The 22,371-nt window shown below is 34.1% G+C and overlaps 1 protein-coding gene and 1 long non-coding RNA gene across 2 annotated transcripts; one reads left to right on the top strand and one right to left on the bottom strand.

Annotated features, from left to right (window-relative positions):
* The first annotated feature begins 1,997 nt into the window (after positions 1-1,997).
* LOC119612919 lies at positions 1,998-9,762 on the top strand. The gene is made up of 2 exons (XR_005232191.1): positions 1,998-2,586; positions 8,840-9,762. It is a non-coding gene; the product is annotated as an uncharacterized LOC119612919 (long non-coding RNA).
* Positions 9,763-10,247: 485 nt separating this feature from the next.
* On the bottom strand, positions 10,248-16,121 carry LOC119612918. The gene is made up of 3 exons (XM_037968808.1): positions 12,609-16,121; positions 10,998-11,274; positions 10,248-10,315 (listed from the first exon to the last, which is right to left on the bottom strand). Exons 1-3 carry the CDS (start codon positions 16,119-16,121, stop codon positions 10,248-10,250), a joined length of 3,858 nt encoding a protein of 1,285 aa, XP_037824736.1.
* Positions 16,122-22,371: the final 6,250 nt, after the last annotated feature.

The raw sequence follows: 22,371 nt of genomic DNA, 5'->3' as shown, positions 1-22,371 counted from the left end.
TTCAGAAAATGACTTTAAAACTCAGTACTGGCTTAAAAATGCTAGTAGATCAATGAAATTCGACATAAACTAGTTTTGTTTGATCTAACATCTCTCTACAAAATGTTGTGGGGGTCGACCCATAATTGACCCTACCCATTTAAGGTCCCCATCAGAAAAATACTTTAACGCTTATTACTGGCTTAAAAATGCGAGTGCAGCGATGGAATTCGACACTGATAAGTCTCTACCAATTTTTATGATGATCAGTCCATAATTACCCCACCGAAAATGATTACAATGCTCATTACTGGTTGGAAATTTTACATGAATATGATTCGTTCTACGAGATTTAAGGATGATCGGTTCATAATTAATCTTTTCCCCCATACAAGGTCCCCTTAAGGAAATTACTTTAACTGCCTGAAAATACGGATACTGCAATGCAATTCGACATAAACTGAACTGAAATCTTCCTACCGACTTTTATGAGAATTCATCCATATATGTATAAATAACCCTACTCCCTATACAAATTAGTATTTTTAATTCGAAAGAGCACTGTCAATAGTTGAACCCCCATTAATAGACCTATTTCAAATATTACCGTGATGTTCACATTAGTATCGATATATAATAATAAACTATTCAAAATATCAAAGTTTATTTATATGGCAGTAATTTGATGGTGGGTATATAAGATTCGTCATAGCCGAACATAACACTCTTACTTGTTTTTAATTAATTTTAAATAAAATTTAATGGAAAACTACTAAATAGTTCTCCAAACTCTGTAAAACATCTGTTTAGAAAACTCCGAAAAGCTGTAAAGGTACTGTTTATTTAGGGGTTAGAGGGAGATGGGTAGATGGGTACTTACGCGGGAATTAGAGGAAGGGTAAATAAGCAAGGCTTGGGAATTTTTTTTTTTTCTTAAAAAACGTTATAAACCGTATATATGTTTATTGAACTTTGGGTAAGTATATGGTGTAAGTATAATATATATAGGGTAAGTATATAATTCACAAAATTTTAGGTTAGATTTTATGTGCAAGGTAAGTATTTATTATATATATAGGGTTAAGTTTTAATAGTTATTTATTTAGATTTTAACATTTATTTATTTATTATAGGGTAAGTAATTTAATTAAAGAAACTGTGATACACTATGCTGTGATTTCTATTAGCATATAAGTTTTAATATTTTAATTTACTTTTAGGTTTAGGGTTTTAAATTTATTTTATAAATTCAATAGATATTTTGTTGAAAGTACACTTTCGATAATTTCGTAATTTTAAAAAATAACCTTTATATTTGAAAGTACACTTTCGATAATTTCGTAATTTTAAAAAATAACCTTTATATTTGAATTTAACAATTTTTGTACCTTTACAAGTCACAATAATTATAATTTATATATCGTGAATTAAAAACTTACCTTCCACTTGTAACGTAGTTTTGTAGCTTAAAATAATGTAGCGTGGCAAATGAGTTTTTTGGGTTGAGAGCTATTTTGTTTTTTCATGAATATCATTCCTGTTTTTCTTTTACCCAAGACTGGATCCCAAAACCTCATTCTCCTATTAACAACATTGGATTTCAATAAAATGTAAGATTGAAGTTAACAAATTTAAATAATCTCTCTTTTATTTATTTATTATAAGATAAACCCCTTATTCCTAAAAAGAGTTTCCCTATATTCCCTATACTCCATTAATGGTATTAATTCCTAACGTTCATCCCGAACGTAAGCATCTCCAACCAAAAATCCAACATTTCGTTGGGTTGTGTTGAAATTATTTAATAAAAAACATCAATTCTTTTAATAGAATTAAATTATTTAATAAAAGCAGATTTTAGCTATGTATTCATGGTCCATTCTTGCCTAAGAAATTTTATTTCAACCTAGTGGCAACCTTTAATATACAGTCCATAAAAGCTCGCTCAATAAAATTAATAATTCATGTATGTATGTATATGAACGTGCATAGGTACTCATTACATATTAAAAAGAGCTTTCATTCTTCACATGGTGAGTGCAGTGGTTACAAATTAAAGAATTTCGTGGAGTAAAGAAAGAAAATAAAGGAAAAAGTATTTTCAAATAAATAACTACGAAAAGACAATTAAAACATTTATAATTTAATAAAAATTTAATATATTTCTTAAGAAAGTGTTTAAAATACAAAAAAGAGCCGAACAACAACTACACCTAACAAAAACCCAAGCAGACCAGGAGCACCTCCACACAAAACCGAAACAACAACAAAGTTTGGAAAACTATCACATTGGTAACAACTACGTCTAACAAAAACCAGGAGTACCTCTTCACAAAAACGGAACAACAACAAAATTTTGGCAAAATTTAAATAAAATCACATATAAACTAGTCGAAAACCAATAACACCTAACAAAAACCCAAACAGACCAGGAGCACCTCTACACAAAGCCGAAACAAACAACAAAGATTTGGGAAAACTATAACATTGGCAACAACAAATACACCTAAAACGGCAATATTACACACATCAGGCGTACATCATCAAAAGACAAGATTAGAAAAAAAAAACTACAACAAAAACTACATGTGCATGGAAAGAAAAACAGTGAGTACCTTAAGTGATTTCTGTTTAATACATCAAAAAAAAAAAAAATACACATAAACACAAACAATTGCAATTCCTAAAAAGGTTTAAATAGAAATTGGCTTCAAATTTAAAACAACAAAACACACGCAAAAAATTTACCGCAATCCTAGTGTAATTTGTTTTTGTATAAAAACCACCACTTTTTTAAATAAGTTTAAGAGAGTTTTATGCACTCTTCTCTTTCAAATTAATTTTGAATACAAAGATCTCTTCACGATAAAAGCTTTTGATATTTGCTTTTTTGCGGGTGATGCCATATAATTGTTAAAAATCGCCAAGTAAAAAATATCGCAATGCAAATAAGAGAATATATTAAATTAAACTAAACAACGATTATTTATTACCCAACACAATTTTAATCATAAAATTGATTTAAAATACTTAATTATTGCGACAACATGAATGAGAGATTATTCATTTGATATATCCGCACAGCTACGTTGATGTTGTGACCATTTCCTTAAATTTTTCTTAATATTTAAATCCCAAACCCAGCAAATTTTTTTTTTAAGAAGTTCAAACAATACACGATTTCAATACCAACCAAATTTGTTGTTGGTTAGTTCAAATTGGAATTGAATAATAAATTAAATCCATGCTCATTGGTACTTGGTTTTACATTTAATAACACTTTAAAATAAAAAACCTTTCATTTGAAGATTTTAAATATAGTTTCAAGTTCCAAGAAAATTTTTTTTTAAAAACCAACCAATATAAATATTATATGAGCTTTAGATTAAATTACACATTATAGTTTACAAATCCCAGTAAACATTTCAATTTGGTAAAGAAACAAATATATATATCAAGTCTACTCAACATGGCAAACGATTTTATTTTCGATTCAGACGATTTGGTGACATTTTGTTCTGCATTCGACAACATCCCGGTAGACGAAGCTGACAGATTCCTTTTTAGAAGTAAATCTCCAAGATTTAAACGACCGTTGGACAAATCTACAACGATCTTACAGATCTATCTGCACTGACCAAAGTAATAAACTCGAAAAAGAATTTTAGAATCTGCTAAAGGAAAATACTTTTCTTGCAACGAAAGCATTTCATAAATGTAAATCAAAGATTCTAGATGTACAGAAATCTTTCATCAACCAATTCTCCAACTCAAATACTCGAACACCCAATTACTTCTGAAGATAGTTTTTCTCAAGTTAGAGTACCACCATGCGATACCGACATATTTTATGGTGGTTATGAGGAATGGCCGACCTTTCGTGATATGTTCACAGCCGTGTACATAGATAATCAACGGATCCCGCCCGTACAGAAGTTATATTATCTTAGGTTGAAAGTTCAAGGTCAGGCGGGAGGTATTATTAGGAAATATAAATTATGTGCATCGAATTTCACTATTGCTTGGGATGCCTTAAAAGACAGATATGAGAATCAGAGGATTCTCGTTGAAAATCAAATTAAGATACTTCTCAATCTAAGCCCATTGACTAGTGAAAGTAGTGAATCCCTTCAAAACCTTCAAAGCACAATTAACGACTGTCGAGCAGCAATAAACTCTCAGGATGTTCCGATAGGTGAATGGGACCCTTTCATCGTAGTACTATGTTCAAGTAAACTCCCTGTGGAAACTCTTTCTTTATGGGAACAATCTCTAGAATCTCACCGGAACTTAGTTAAATGGGATAAAATGGACAAGTTTCTGTCACACAGATGTGAAGTTGTCGAAAGATTGGAATCTCGAAATAAAGATTTACGATCCCAAATGCCAAAAAGAGAAAATAATACCAAAGCAACCTCTTCAAAAACAGAAAAAACACAATATCCATGTAAGATTTGTGATTCGAATCACGCTCTTAAAAATTGCTCACAATTTTTAAATTTTGATCCACAAACTAGAAATCAATTCGTATCTAATAATAATATATGCCTTAATTGCTTAGCTTATACTCATACTAGGAAAGATTGTCCCAGCCAGTTCTCCTGTTCTCATTGCAAAAGAAATCATCATTCTCTATTACATTTCTTTAAGTCTACTAATTTAGATAAATCAAATTCTACAGCATCAGGTACTCATGTGTGTATTAATTCACAGGAGGAATCTCCCAATGGAAATACTTTGTTACCCACAGCAATAGTTCAGATTAGGCACCAAGGTGAAGATTTTAATGCCCGTGCTTTTCTAGATCAAGGATCTGAAAAAACGTTCATTTCTACGAAACTTCAGCAAAAACTTATGCTCCCTATAGAAAAAAGAGAATTCCAAATTTTCGGCATAGGTGGCCAAATAGTAGCACATTCGAACTCCTTATGCAGATTGACTTTGTACTCTAAGAAATATAATCGGTATGTTGACATACAAGCGATAGTGGTCCCAAAGATAACCCGTATGTTGCCCAGTTTTTCTATCTCCAAATCTAATCCATCCATTTCGGATTTGAATGAGATTGAACTGGCAGATCCTGATTTTCACAGATCTGGTTGTGTAGACTTACTCATTGGAAGCAATGTTCTTCCACAAGTTCTTCTTGAAGGAGTTAAAACTATTGCCAGTTCTCTCATGGCACAGTTAACTATTTTTGGATGGATCATTAGTGGTCCGATCAATGTAGAAACGGTTTCTTCATTTTCCATTGGAGTAACTGAAAATAGTTCCGACACCCTCAGCTATCAGTTAAAGAAGTTTTGGGAACAAGAAGAAGTCCCCACAATTCGTCCTATTTCTAAAGAGGATGAATATTGCGAAACATTATTTCAAAAAACCACTTTTCGAAATAGTGATGGTCGTTTTGTCGTGAAACTTCCTTTCAAATCAGAATTCCCACGGGACATGTGTCTCGGACCTTCAAGGAATACAGCAAAAGCGCAGTACTTCCATATGGAACGTACATTAAGTAAAAAACCCGAACTCGCTCACACTTATAATGAGGTTTTAGAAGAATACTTAACATTGAACCATATGGAACCGACCGTTTCTTGGGAAAATATATCTCGTTATGGATATAACTCTTTTTATTTACCACATCACGCGGTGGTCAAACCCGAGAGTCGTAGCACAAAAGTCAGAGTAGTTTTCAATGCGTCAAAAAAGTCAAACTCAGGATTATCACTCAACGACGTTCTTCACATTGGTCCTACACTACAAGTAGACTTGATGAGTTTGATTTTGAAGTGGCGATTATATAAATACGTTTTCAATGGCGATATTGAAAAAATGTATCGTCAAATTTTAGTTCACAAAGAAGATGCACAATTTCAACGAATACTCTTTCGTAAAAATCCAACCGATCCCATTCAAGATTTTGCACTTAAAACGGTAACATTCGGCATAAATTGCGCTCCGTATCTAGCGATTAGAACTTTAGTTCAGCTGGCTAAAGAATCTCAAGAAAAATTTCCACAAGCGGCTTATATTCTAAAGCACGAAATATATGTTGATGATATATTATCAGGTTCTCATGATATAAAATCGGCAATCGACTCCTTAAAGCAAGTAATTTATGTACTAGAATCTGCAGGATTCCCACTAAAAAAGATCACTTCCAATTGTTCTGAAATCTTAGCATCTGTCCCTAAAAATAACCTTCTCGACTCAGATTTTCTTAAATTTAAAGAAACAAGTACGACAAAGACTCTTGGCATTCAATGGAATGCCCTGTCTGATTCATTTTCTTATACTATTGATCCCATTTGTCCCAGTAATACCGTAACGAAAAGGCAAATTCTTTCTAGCGTCGCCAAGCTTTTCGATCCAGCCGGTTGGATTTCCCCTATTATTATACAAGCGAAAATGATTCTTCAACAACTCTGGTTAGATGGTACTGGATGGGATGATAAAGTTAAACCCTGCACCCTAGACTTATGGAACGAATTTGTTACAAATCTGCCTCTAATTTCAAACATTAAAATACCCCGATGGATAGAGTTTGCGCCCTCTAGAATGACCCAGATTCATGGCTTTTGCGACGCTTCAGAAAAAGCTTATTGTGCTGCGGTATATGTTCGAATGCAAACAGATTCCATGATTGAATCCCATTTATTAGTTTCGAAAACGAAAGTAGCTCCCATTGACCCTGTTAGTCTGCCCCGATTAGAACTTTGCGGTGCTGTTTTATTATCAAAATTAATCAAACAACTGACTATTACACTACCTTGCCATAATTATACTCTCTATCTTTGGACCGATTCCACTATCGTCTTAGGATGGTTAGAAAAACCTCCCAATACATGGAAAACTTATGTGGCCAATCGAACAGCTCAAATAATTCGGAATGTTGGTAATATTCCATGGCGTCATGTAAGATCTGCTGATAATCCAGCAGATTTAGGATCTCGCGGTTGTAACCCCATGCAACTCACAAATAACTCTTTGTGGTGGAACGGACCAATTTGGCTTCGAAAATCCCCCGAAGAATGGCCAAAGCCCATAATAATAGAAAATCCACCCGAAGCTAAAAATAAAATTAAAATATTTCATTTATACACTAATATTAATGATGAGAATGAGGAAATCGGCGAGGACATTTTAGATAGATATTCGAAATGGGACAAAGCTATTAGAATAATGACTTACGTATTTCGATTTCTCAATTCCATTAAAGAAAGACTTCTAAATTCTTCCAAAGGACGATTGTTACTTGCATCTCAGTTGCACGATATATCCCCTGCCGAGGCGGTAATAATAATGATAGGAAAAATCGCATATATTAGTTCCCAAGAATTTACAAACACTAAAAACAAATTAGTTAGACTAACTCAGTTAAGACACTATAATCAAGAATATGAGTGTTTAATCAAACACGAAAATGTTAATAAAAAAAGTTCTTTATATCCCTTAAATCCATACATAGATGATAATGGTGTCATTAGAACAAACGGCAGAATATCAAACTCAGCGTTACCTTTCAATGAACGGCACCCCATTATTCTACCTGTCAATTCCACATTTTGTAAATTATTAATAGATTTTATGCATAATCTCCTTATCCATGCAGAAATCAATTTAATGCTTCGAGTTATAAGATCAGAATATTTCGTCCCAAGATTGAGATCTACGATTAGATATTTTGTTAGAAAATGTCACACATGCATTCGCTATAAACAGAAAGTAAGATCACAACTAATGGGAGCCTTACCATTAGAGAGAAGTTCTTTCTCACTTCCGTTTACATTCACCGGTTTAGATTTTGCAGGGCCATTTTCCATAAAAACATCAGTCATTAGGAATGCACCATATCACAAGTCTTATGTTTGTGTTTTTGTTTGTTTTTGTACAAAAGCTGTACATCTTGAGCTATGTTCAGACTTAACTACCGGCTCGTTCCTAGCAGCATTCACCAGGTTTGTAGGGCGTAGAGGATTACCGAAGAAGGTCATGTCTGACAACGGAACAAATTTCGTAGGTGCTGAACGAACTCTTCGATTGGAGTATGAGAATTTTATTAAAAATGCGTCTGAAGATATCGCAGCAAATTATGCATCTCGAGGTTTTCAATGGTCCTTTATTCCACCTAATGCCCCTCACATGGGAGGATTATGGGAAGCTGGGGTGAAATCTTTTAAGAGTCATTTTAAAAAAATAACACAGAATAGCAAATACACGTTTGAAGAATTCACTACCCTTTTAACCCGAATTGAGTCAGTCTTGAATTCACGACCTTTATCTCCTATGTCCGATGACCCAAATGAGCTATTAGCTCTCACTCCTGGCCACTTTTTACGCGGCGCACCTCTCTTGTCTCTTCCAGAAGCTCCTATGGAAACCCTTACCTTAAGAGATAGGTGGGAAAAATTAAAATTCATACACCATCAATTCGCACAACGATGGAAAGATGAATATCTCAAGGAACTTCAAAAGAGATACAAGTGGCAAAATTCAGAAGAAAATTTATGTGTAGGTCAACTGGTCGTTGTTAAGGATGATTTACTTCCCCCTAATGAATGGAGATTAGGTCGAGTCGTAAAAGTATACTTCGGTAACGATGGTTTAGTTAGAGTTGCAGACATTCGAACTCAAGTAGGGATGATAACTAGGGCTATTACAAAACTCTGCATTCTCCCAGTTAATTCGGCACAAAACTCTTAGAAAACCACATAAATCATTCTCCAAATTCCTCACTCCTAATTTCCTATTAAAATATTCATTCATATACACATACACTAACACACATCCAATACACACATCAACACGCTAATATTTCACTCCTTATTTAGCTCAGTACTAATAATAGTTTACTCCACAGGTCTCGCACAAATGCTAGTATCCATCAATGTCGCATCTGTTACAGATTCCATCCTTTGAAGTATTGTAAAACCTTCTTGGCAATGAATGTGGAACAGCGGAAACGAGAGGTCCGGATTAATAAATATTGTCTGAATTGTCTGGCCAGGTCCCACATCACTGCTGATTGTACATCGGATCAGGTATGCCAACGATGTGGTTGGGCGCACCATACCCTACTCCATGCCCCCCGCCATGTATCAACAACAGCACATTCGGAGGAACAACAAAGCAGAGATGGGCGAATAGCGTCAACTAATGGAAATGCGTCGTCACGACGTCCCCAAAGGTCACGTTTAGATCATCGTTTAGGACCATACACGCGTCCTAGCTCCCATTCACATCCACGCTCCTATTCACGCCAACAACGGTACATTACGGATCGTGCCACACGGTCAGATGATCCATCGATGTCAAATCCGAAACAAATTTTGATGGGTGCTCTGCGAGCACTAGAATACCTCGCTCAGACAATATAATGCAGTTGGCCATATTGGCCAAGGGGCCCAACATGTTGAAAGTACACTTTCGATAATTTCGTAATTTTAAAAAATAACCTTTATATTTGAAAGTACACTTTCGATAATTTCGTAATTTTAAAAAATAACCTTTATATTTGAATTTAACAATTTTTGTACCTTTACAAGTCACAATAATTATAATTTATATATCGTGAATTAAAAACTTACCTTCCACTTGTAACGTAGTTTTGTAGCTTAAAATAATGTAGCGTGGCAAATGAGTTTTTGGGTTGAGAGCTATTTTGTTTTTTCATGAATATCATTCCTGTTTTTCTTTTACCCAAGACTGGATCCCAAAACCTCATTCTCCTATTAACAACATTGGATTTCAATAAAATGTAAGATTGAAGTTAACAAATTTAAATAATCTCTCTTTTATTTATTTATTATAAGATAAACCCCTTATTCCTAAAAAGAGTTCCCTATATTCCCTATACTCCATTAATGGTATTAATTCCTAACGTTCATCCCGAACGTAAGCATCTCCAACCAAAAATCCAACATTTCGTTGGGTTGTGTTGAAATTATTTAATAAAAAACATCAATTCTTTTAATAGAATTAAATTATTTAATAAAAGCAGATTTTAGCTATGTATTCATATTTAGTTTTTAGTTTTAATTTTGGATTTTAAATTTTGTTTATAATATATGGAAACACTTTCACTTAAATTTGTGGTTTTTAGGTTTCCTTGTAAGTTATTATTTTTAACTTTAAAACTGCCGGGTTAACGAGGCGCACAGATTTTTTGTTCTTCTCACAGGTGGATTAGAATAGAAGTAAGTAAAAAGGCAAAAACTGCAGCTGACGTTCGTATAAAAAATGAAGTTGGCTGCAGTTTGGTGTGGGTGCTATTGGACTTCAGGGATGGTAACGTTCAATTGTTCACTGATGTGAACATCCTCCCGGGCCTGGCAACCTGTGAAGAGAAAGGAACAATTATTTTTATTTATTCAATAAAAATGGTGTAGGGTAATAGGGTAAATTATGCATGTAAAATACTTCATTGTGTGTGGGCTTATTGGGTAGAGGATCCCATGACCAGCCAGCCAAGGGTGGAATCCTGGGCTATAAGTGATCCCCCGTCAATGTGAATCACATTCGGTTGTAGGATGCTTGTGTAAAGGTCTCCACCAATTTCCATGGAGACTGGGTTGTTGGAGTAAAACTCCGGGTCAGCCAGCGATATGCGACACAATTTACTTTTAATTGTTTCGTCCATGGGGCTTGGATATGGGGTTTTTGGCAGATCCTTAACCACCTCCATGCAAACCTCGTATCGGAGGCTTGAGGAATAATTTGGTGCAATTAACACCTTCACAAACACCTCTTTGTCTATTTTGAAGGGAGCTAGGGAACTTTCACTAACAAAGACGGCTGCTATTCTAGACTTAGTCAAGCTAGGATTTAGTATTGCCCTTGCCCGCCGACTTCCTACCTGCACAACTGCTGTAGGAACAAACGTTTTCATCATCGACGTTGTTACCGGTGTTGTAACTTTCACGATGGAGTTCTTGGTGCCGGAGTTGGTGGAGGGGATTGGTCCTGGGTCAAATTCTTTAAAATCCTATTTGGACCATGTAGGGTGGAGTGGTGTTTACCACCACATTGTTGGCAACGAGCCTTACTCGTGCAACCGCCAATGAGATGGTTCCTCGCCAAACAATTGACGCAGTAGTGCAATTTAACTGCGGTTTTGTATTTCTCCGCCCAGTTCATCTTTTGGAACTTTCGACAATTTGTTAAGCTGTGATCGGCTTGACAAATACCGCAACCAAAATGGCGTTTTGGTTGACGTTTATCGTTTTTGCGGTTGGGTTTGCGGCTGGAACGGTTGGAACGTCCTTTACGATTGTTGTTGTTGTTGGGTGCCATATTCTGTATAAAAGAAATTATGTGTGAATGAATGAAGTGTAATGAATGTGTTATTGGGTTAGGGTGAAGGGTTAAACGATTCATAATAAATTTCGGTTAGTTAGGGTGGTTAGTTGAGCTAGTTAGTGATGATATTGTTATTTTGGGTTAGGGTTTGAGTAAAAGTATTAGACTAATTAGCGGGTAAAACAACAATTTTAGTAATTGGTCGGGTTAGAGTTCCAGTTGAAGTTTGTAAGTCAACTACTCTATTTCTACCATCAGAACCAGGGTGTGTTTTGGTCACACGTCCAAGTAACCATTCATTGGGTGCTAAATTGTCTTGTCTAATTACTAATATATCACCTATTTCAACTTCTCGGGTAGGGTTTTTCCACTTGTATCTTTTATGGAGCTCTTTAAGATATTCATCTTTACATCTTTTACAAAAGTTGTGATGTTGTATCTTTAATCTTTGCCATCTGTTTGCCAGGGTTATATTATCACTGCTTGTGTCGGGTTCTGCAGGGGTAAGTATGGGTGAGCCAATTAAAAAGTGTCCAGGGGTTAACGGGTTAAGATCCTGAGGGTTTTCACTTGACGGGCTTAAGGGTCTCGAGTTTAGGCATCCTTCTATTCTGGCAAGGAGTGTAGCTAGCTCTTCAAATGTATATTTTAGGGTATTTATTTTCTTCAAATGAGCTTTAAAGTTTTTAACTCCTGCCTCCCATAAACCGCCCATGTGTGGTGCACCTGGGGGTATAAAATGCCACGTCAAATTCTGAAAACTGCTAGTGGACGTAACAGATCCTTTTAGCTGTTTAATAAATTCCTGTCGCTCCTTTTTCAATAACTTGCTAGCACCTATGAAATTTGTTCCATTGTCCGAGTAAATGGCGACAGGGCATCCCCGCCTCGAAAAAAATCGAGCGAAGGCTGCCATAAAGGCTTGGGTAGACAAATCAGATGTTGGCTTCAAGTGGATGGCTTTTGTTGCAAAGCAAACAAAAACACAAACGTAACCTTTCGTTATTTTACAAGTTCTACCACTATATGCTTTGACGTCACATCACGGGTAGATTTGATCTCTGACGCATCAAGTTCAATACTTGGGTGGGTAGTTAATAAACGTAGTCTATCATTGACTACCATTGTGGGTTATTTCGATCAAGAATAACTCTATCATTTCGAATTGTATTTCTTCGGGTATATGATGCGCGATCACAAAATCGATAGACATATGTCATTACTCTTAGAGCTTTTGACAATTTCGAAAATCTTGATAATATGTCTGGGTTTTCAGTATTCGTATCTAAGGTAGGGTGGGTATTAACTGTCGTAGTAAACGACTGACTAACTTTAGCTTCAGCTTGAGTAATAAAGTGTTTATCTGTTGTTGGCCACTTCGACGCGACTTCTTTCAACCACGATGGTCCATTCCACCATAAAGTGTCATCTTTTAACTCATCAGCATTACATCCTCGGCTAGCAACATCGGCAGGATTATCGTGTGAAGCAACATGATTCCAGTTATCTACTCCTACTGTTTGTAGAATTGTTGAAACTCTGTTTGCCACAAATGTATTCCACGAGTTAGGGTGTTTACTAAGCCAGGCCAAAACTATAGATGAGTCGGTCCAGAAATACGTCTGATGTAAGGGTAGGTTGAGTTGGGTGAGTACATTGTGTGTCATATTTGCCAACAACACTGCACCACAAAGTTCAAGTTTTGGTAACGAGATTACTTTGATTGGCGCAACTCTCGTCTTAGCGAAGAGTAGGGTTACGGAATTAGGTCCGTCTATGGGTGTTACTCGTGCATATAGACATGCAGAGTATGCCTTTTCAGAAGCATCTGAAAAACCATGAAACTCAATTTTTGCTGAAGGTGAAAAGTTAATCCATCTTGGAATACGAATTCTATTAATATTATCGTAGAACTGCAAAAACTTTTGCCATTTTATAAAGGTGAGTGGGTTAAGACATTCATCCCATGCTGTATTATCTTGCCAAATTTGCTGCATAATAATCTTGGCAGATATAACAATTGGCGCTAACCAACCAGCTGGGTCAAAAAGACGAGCAATGTCTGATAACACAGTTCGCTTTGTGTATGCTGATTTTCTTTCAATTAAGGGTACATTAAAGAAAAACGTATCTTCTTTAGCATTCCAACGAATGCCTAACGTTTTAGCATTATTTGATTTGGGTAGGGTAAGTAAATCAACATCGAGTAGATGTTCTTCGGGTAATTTATGTAATAATTCCTTTGTATTGGAAATCCACTTTCTTAAAGGAAAACCAGCAGAGTCTAGAGCCGAGATCAATTGGGTTTGAGCTTTTTGAGCTTCTTCAATTGTGTGACCTCCGGCTAAGACATCATCAACATACATGTTGTTTCTCAATATTTGCGAAGCTATAGGGTGGGTATTTTGAATGTCATCGGCTAATTTGTGTAGGGTTCTAATAGCCAAATATGGTGCACAGTTAACACCAAATGTAACTGTTTGCAGTTCATAATCTTGAATGGGTTCGTTGACGCTTTTACGGAATAATATCCGTTGGAAGGGTGTGTGGGTTGGGTTTAGCATAATTTGCCGGTACATTTTTGTAATGTCGGCATTATAAACTATCTTGTAAAAGCGCCATTTCAAGATAAGTACAACTAAATCTTGTTGTAGGGTAGGACCAGTGTGTAGGGTATCATTAAGACTGTTGCTGTTCGAGGTTTTGCTAGATGCATTAAATACAACTCGAACTTTTGTCGTAACACGATCAAGTTTAACAACAGCGTGATGGGGTAAATAATAATGGGTGTTTGAAGGAGTGTTTGGGTTATATTTAATTGGTTTCATATGACCTAAATCGATATACTCTTGTAGGACGTTATCATATTCCATTTTAAGCTCTGGCTTTTTCATTAAACTTTTCTCGTTACGTAGAAATTGAGCCATAGCAACGTGTCTAGAGTTTCCTAACTCAACAGGAGGGTATATAAATGGTAAATTTACCTGATAACGGCCATTTGGTAATCGAAGGGTAGTGGTCTTGAAAGTTTCTTCACATAAAGAACTTTCTTCTGAAACTTTGGGTTGGGTGGGTACATCTTCAATTTCCCAGAACTTGGTCAAAACTTTATCAAGCGTGACTGAACTGAAGTATGAAACTAAGGGTTGGTTATTTTGCGAATTCTGAACGGGTCCTGTTAAAATCCAGCCAAACTCAGTTTCCTGAGCTATAAGGGTATTAAGTAAGTCTTTTCTGACTCCAGATTTTAGAATCTGTGGGTAAAAATCGCTGCCAATAATAAAGTCGATAGGTCGGCTTTCATAGAACCTTTGGTCAGCTAATTGAATATTTTCCAAATCTTGTATTAGGGTTGGGTTTAAGTTTTGGGTGGGTAAGTTTTTGGTTAATGTTTTAACAACAATTGCTTGGATATTCAATTTAAATTCATTTTGTGTGTTAGAGCGCAATAAAACTTGACATAATTTATTCGAACGAGCTGAAACTATTTCATTCAATCCTGATATTTCAGCAACTATGGGTGTAGTGGGTAATTTTAACTTCCTTCTCAGTTTATCTGTGATAAACGAGAAGTCTGAAGCTGGGTCAATAAGCGCTCTAGCTGGAAATAGTTCTCCTTGAACATCAACGTTCAGAACTGCAGTTCCTAATAACTTTGTTCTGTCATCTATGGGTATGGGTTTGCTTGATTGGGTGTGGGTTGAGAAAGACTGTACTGCGTTTTGTGATGTTGACGCCTGAGTATTTTCAACTTGTGGGTTAGGGTTAGAGAATTTTTGTTCATTTTGAGGTTTGGGGTTTGGGTGGGGTTTCTTTGAAGAATGGGTTACATTGTGAAACGCTTTGGCTCTTCTGTCAGGGTTATATTTTGTTTCAGTAAATTGTTTGGGTTTAGGGTGGGTATTAGGATTCGAATCTGGAACATCGTTTACTGATGTAAGTTCCTTAAAAGTGTTCGTTAAGAACACATCAAGATTCGTCCATGGCGGCATTTCAGCGCTATCATTGAGAGTTTTCTCAAACTCTCTTCGGGTTTCTTTGGGTAATTTTGATAAGCAAAGATATACAAAGATAGGATCCCAATTATCCGTATCAATTTCTAATGAATTTAAATTAGTAATACAACAATTAATCTTTCTCTGAAACTTTCTTATAGAAGCACTGCACATGGTGCTTACTGTGGGTAAATTAAAAAGTGTTTTCAATTGCGCATTGATTTGCATTCGTCTATTTTCAAATTGAGAGACGAGTTGGGTCCACGCAATGAGAAAGCCATCATTAGTTAGGGGTGCGTTGTCAACGATTTCTTTGGCTTCGCCGCTTGTTTTTTGCTTAAGATAGAAGAGTTTTTCAACTCCACTTAAGCGTGTGTTGTTACCATATATGGCTTTAAAAAGATCCCGGAAAGAAGCCCAAGATTTAAAATCCCCATTAAATGTAGGCATATCGCATGGAGGTACATTGAAGGCTACGGAATTGTTGGGTTGTGGGGGTTCGGGTAATGAGGCTCGGGTATCATTGGCCTTAGTAATCTCTTCAATAGATTCATCTATTGAGATCATACTAGTTCTATAAAAATTTCTGGCAGATCTAAAATGATGCACAACTTCCGTTAAATTGATTGTTTCAGCCTTCTTTGGATCGAGTAAATCTGCGGATTCTCTAATTTGAGTGAATTTATGGTCAATTTTAGACCATAAATCACTTAATTCACGTTTTTTGAATTTGAGTGCGGGTAGCGATTGAAAACTTTCCGGAGAGGAGCGATAATCTTCCTCAAAAGACTCCAAATCCATTTGGATATATCGCATTAAAGTGGCGGCCAAAGATTTTAAATCGGACATATTGGGTTAATTTTATTTAAAAATCTACAAAAATTTGTAACGGCAAACTTAAATTTCCGACAGGGTATTTTATGTGTGTATGGGTACGCTACACAATTCGGGTGGTAATATTAGCTTAATCAAGCAATATATAAAAATAATTCCAAAAAAGCTTTTAATAGGGTGGGTGGGTGAGTGGGTTTTGAATAGAAAATATTTTTATATTATATTGCTTGACAAATAAAACTAATATAATACAAAAAAAATGGAAATTTAAATTTTATTAGTAAGTTGTAAAAAATACACTTACCTTGTTTGCTGGGGGTAGGGTACAAACCTTCACAAGAGATAAACCAAAAAAAAATCTCTTGTGTTGTCGATTCTTCTTTACACCTTCTTCCCGCTATGATGTGTGTTGATCTTGTGTGTAGTGTTGCTGTTGTAATATGTAAGCTGGGTCTGGTATGTATGTTTAAGCGTGTGTATATGTTTTGTGTGTGTTTTATTTCTTGTTTATTTTTGTGTATTAATGTTTTTTTTTAATATTTTCAAAAATATGTACAGTGTGTGTTTTTCTTTTGTAAGTTTTGTATTATTTTCAATATGTGTAGTTGTTATTTATTTTTGTTTTAATGAATTTGCGTGTATATATTTTTTTTTTTTTTAATTTTTGTTAATTTATTAAATAATTATGTATTAATAATTTCTGTTTTTGTAGTTTTTATATGTTTATTTATTTATTTTTTTTTTAACAAATAGGTATTGGGGTATGTGGGTAATTTTTTTTCTTTTTAGATTAATATTTTGTGTTTCACTGTATTTTTTTTTTTTTTTGATGTATGTTCTTGTTAAAAATATTTGTTTTTATTTGTAAGGTATTTTTTATCTTTTCACTGTTTTTATGTTGTGAATTTTGATTTGTTGTGTTTTCTGTTTATTTTAAATTTGTTTCAGTTTTATTTGTTGAAAATTTTTGTTATCTTTTGTAACTTTTTGTTTTAATATTTTAATTTACTTTTAGGTTAGGGTTTTAAATTTATTTTATAAATTCAATAGATATTTAGTTTTTAGTTTTAATTTTGGATTTTAAATTTTGTTTATAATATATGGAAACACTTTCACTTAAATTTGTGGTTTTTAGGTTTCCTTGTAAGTTATTATTTTTAACTTTAAAACTGCCGGGTTAACGAGGCGCACAGATTTTTTGTTCTTCTCACAGGTGGATTAGAATAGAAGTAAGTAAAAAGGCAAAAACTGCAGCTGACGTTCGTATAAAAAATGAAGTTGGCTGCAGTTTGGTGTGGGTGCTATTGGACTTCAGGGATGGTAACGTTCAATTGTTCACTGATGTGAACAGGTACCCTGCAGTCAGACTGGGTCCATATGTCTTTTTGTCAACAGTACTAGTTCAAATGTCTCTAATCTTTCATTTTTGTGTCAATATAAAAAATATAGAGACAAAAGATATGGTGTATACCTAGTGACATTGTCAAGAAACGTGTCAATATTCCTTAAGAAAATGTCTATAGTAAAACTTTATTGAGTCGCGCTTGACTTGGTCAACAGTATTGCCGACTAATTGTACACTATACCATGTACCTGCTGTTGACATTTATGTTTCTTTATTCTACTGCGCAATAGCTCTCCTCTATTTTTATACCCTCCACCACCATCAGTGGTGATAGAGGGTATATATAACTTTGTCATTCCGTGTGTAACACCAAGAAATATTCATCTGAGACCCAACAAAGTATATATATTCTGGGTCCTTATGAAATTCTGAGTCGATTTAGCTATGTCCGTCTGTCCGTCCGTCTGTCTGTCTGTGTAAAACACGCTCACGTTAAAACGAAGCAATATAATTTAACCAAATTCAATTCAAAATATTCACTATTATCCGGTACAGTTTGGTATTGAAAATGAGCAAAATCGGTTCACACTGGGAAAAGTTATGAATCAAAATTTAAAACAACTCCGAAAAAAAATAAGCATTTTTTACACATTCCGATGTAATTTTCTCGAAAACTATTCAAGATAATTTCATGAAAGTCATCATACGTTTGTTTCTACACAAGATATTGATTCCTGCTGAAAATTGCCAGAATCGGTCCATAATTTCATATACCTCCCATACAAAAGTACATATTCCCGGAAAATGAGTTTTTTGTTAATAACTTCCGTTAGAATGTTGATATCTTCACAAAATTTTACAAATTAAAATCTTATGTCAATAGAATTCATTGGGAGAAAACATTTTTTAGATCGGTCCATAATTGGTCATAGCTCCCATACAGGGTCCCCTCCCGAAAATCACTTAAAAGCACATAACTCATTACTAAATTAAGATATCCATATAAAATTTGGTAAAAGTATTGCTCTCATATACAGAAATATTTTTATGCAATTTTTTTTGCGATCGGTCCATAATTGGTCATAGCTCCCATACAAGGACCCTTAACGAAAATCACTTAAACGCGCATAACTCATTACTAAATTATGATATCCATATAAAATATGGAATAGGTATTGCTAATATGCACAGAAATATTACTATGAAATATTTTTCCGATCGGTCCATATTTGGTCATAGCTCCCATACAAGGACCCTTGCCGAATATCACTTAAACGCACATAACTCATTACTAATTCAAGATATCCATATAAAATTTGGTATAATTATTGCTTACATATACAGAAATATTACTATGGAATTTTTTTCCGATCGGTTCATAATTGGTCATAGCTCCCATACAGGGTCCCCTTCCGAAAATCACTTAAAAGCACATAACTCATTACTAAATTAAGATATCCATATAAAATTTGGTACAAGTATTGCTCTCATATACAGAAATATTTTTATGCAATTTTTTTGCGATCGGTACATAATTGGTCATAGCTCCCATATAGGCTTGCCAGACGTACTGTTTTCAGCTGCATAACCCCTAAAGAAGTACGCAAATGTACTTCTTTTTAGTATTTGTACTTCTTTTTGTACTTTTTTTGTATTTTACCATAATTTTATAGGTATAAATATGACCATAGACAATTATTCTACTTATAGAATCGCTATTTAAGGACTTAATAGATAATGCTCATCCATTTGATATGAGGTTTGGATGCCTTTGTCATGTATTAAATAATACATTTATTAAACATTTGATTTAGACAGCAATGTAATGAAAGTTTTTAATGAATTTTCGAAATAAAAAAAATTTGAAATCTGAAGGACATGTTTGAATGTTAAAACGGTCTGTAATGCTCCGTCATGTACCATTCGATGACTTTATCCATCCCCGCTGTGGAACGATTTAAAGAAAAACGATCCTGCCATTCTAATTTTTCGTAAATGAAGTATCTGAGGAAGTTGGAAGAAAGTTATTGACTTGTAATAATTGATTGATTGACTTGTAAATATTGATATCAGAATAAAATAGTATGGGTTTTTAGAACGTTTTTCTATCAACGATATTTCAGTAATTTGTAACAATTTGTTACTATATTCCGTTCGCGTACTTTACAAAATTTGCAACGAGAGAGTATGATAATGATAAATATGATAGTTCGTTGATAGAGAATTTTTTACTGGATATTTTTTCTCCAGTAAAAGATATCAAACATATGAATGTTCACAACAAATTATTGATATTTGAAAATGTAAACAAACCAAACAAAACAAAAATTTGGTGAATTCGACATTTTTTAAAGAAAAAATATAAATTAATAACACACGAATATTAAAAAATGATTTGTAATTGGATTAATTATAAATTTATTTCTCATGAATTAGTTTTCAATTGAATTTGTTGTGAAAAATCATAACAACCTATATCAATATACCGTTTTTAGAACACTTTAATTGAATTTTTTTAAAAATAAACAATTGTACTTTTTTCTACTCAATTGTACTGCTTTTTTAACTACGATGTACGTTTTTTGTTGATTTCAAATCTGGCAAGCCTACTCCCATACAAGGACCCTTAACGAAAATCACTTAAACGCGCATAACTCATTACTAAATTAAGGTATCCATATAAAATATGGAATAGGTATTGCTAATATGCACAGAAATATTACTATGAAATATTTTTCCGATCGGTCCATAATTGGTCATAGCTTCCATACAAGGACCCTTGCCGAAAATCACTTAAACGCACATAACTCATTACTAAATTAAGATATCCATATAAAATTTGGTACAAGTATTGCTCATATGCACAGAAATATTGCTATGAAATTTTTTTCCGATCAGTTCATAATTGGTCATAGCTCCCATACAAGGTCCCCTCCCGAAAATCACTTAAACACACATAACTCATTACTAAATTAAAATATCCATATAAAGTTTGGTACAAGTATAGCTCTCATATATAGAGATATTACTATGAATTTTTTTTTTCCGATCGGTCCATAATTGGTCACAGCTCCCATACAAGGTCACCTCCCGAAAATCACTTAAATGCACAATATTCATTGCCAAATAATGATATAGATACAGAATTTTGAAATTTTGTCTTTATATACATAATTGGTCCTAGGTCCTTTTACGAAAATCTCTTAAACGCACATTACTCATTACCAAATAAAGCTATTGATACAAAATTTGGCACAAATATTAGTTTGGTATACAAAAATTCTATTTCAAGATTTTTTCATGATCGGTCTATAACATGGGTGCGGTCGGTCCCATGCAAGTGTCCCTTCAGAAAATCACTTGAACACACATTACTTATTACTAAATTACGATATAGATACAAAATTTGACTGAAATATAGTTTTTATGTGCAGAAATTTTGCTTAAAGAATATTTTACGATCGGTCTATAATTGGTCATATCTCCCATACTAGGTCCTGCCCCTAAAAACAATTTGTGTAGAACAAAATTATATATATGTATTTTGAAAATCCTTAAATCTTTCACACACATGCATACATGCACATTGTTAAATATCGTTAAAGCATATCTAAGGGCGCTATACAAATGTAAAAGAAAATGGGGTTTGTAATGTTCAACAAATCTTGGAATTGTAACAGATTTAAGCTGTTTAAATCTCGGTGTTTTTCTATTTAAGACATGAGAAAACTTATTTCTAAAAATATTTGATCAATTAAAAAACTATTAATATAAAAGTAGCTGGTGGAGGGTATTTAAGATTCGGCTCAGCCGAATATAGCACTCTAACTTATGTCAGTATTATAAAGCTGGTTGATAGAAAACAGCGCGCGCGTTCTTTTAATAACATTTGGAAAATTTTTGTGTATGCATTAAAAAAGTGATATTATTTTGTTTAGAAATATAAAAAACAAATTTTTTATAGGTATAAAAATGGAAGTGTAAATATAATGAAACAGTGTTCAGTGTAGCTATAGAGGAAGGAGAAAATTATAATATTGATTAAAAAATGGTACATCGAAACGGGTCCATCAAGAAAATGCTTGGAAAAACTATTATGCATTTTAATTAGATGGAAGCCCGGAGGTTCTCCTTTCTGCAGAAATTTTATTGGACCAAAACAAACAAATTGTGATTAGAAACATATCACCAGGAAGCTATTGTCTCATGGGGATAGAAACATTGATGGAATTTTACTGTTTAAAAGTTCAGTTGTGGCCAATTCTCTGCAGGATCACAAACACAAAGGAAAAATAATTTAATTTATTAGATTTTATCTCTTTTTTTGTTAAATAAACTTATCATTAAAACATAATGTACGATTTAATTTATTTGCTTTGGTACAATTAAAGTCCCTAATATTAAAAAAAGGAAAAAAACTAGTGAAAATGTCGCTAGTATACCTACAGGAAAGTTCCATAAGTTATAGAAATGTACTAGTAAATTCCTGGTTCTAATGTCACCATATGGATCCATGAGAAGTACCTAGTCAATACCAAGTCAATAGTCATAATGTTACTAGAGGATTTTTAATGACACGCACATGTTAAATGTCTATAGCACTAAGCCTTGTATAGGGTATAATTCGACACTAGTACTATTGACATTTCCTACAGGGTATTTACATACAAACATAATCATAAATATTTGTTATACAGTGGTGACAACCTTTGTGTGCGAGAATAAATAAGTCAGCTGTTAAATTACGATTTATCTGTTTTGAGCAGAGTTGTATTATTTAACCCTACGACAACATGTCATTGCTTGTTTCAAAACGTCCTCGCGATAATTGTACCAATAATGATCCTGATACACCAAGGTCATCATGTTATGGTGGTGAAACCAACCGTTTAATACGATTGTTTCATCAGAAACCCAGAC

Source organism: Lucilia sericata, unplaced genomic scaffold (genome assembly GCF_015586225.1).
Source record: "Lucilia sericata isolate MDLA Ls3-8-SP2 unplaced genomic scaffold, ASM1558622v1 Contig001873F_arrow, whole genome shotgun sequence".
NCBI classification, from domain to species: domain Eukaryota; kingdom Metazoa; phylum Arthropoda; class Insecta; order Diptera; family Calliphoridae; genus Lucilia; species Lucilia sericata.
Note: the sequence above shows the minus strand (reverse complement) of the source record. Positions and strands in the feature narration are given on the sequence as shown.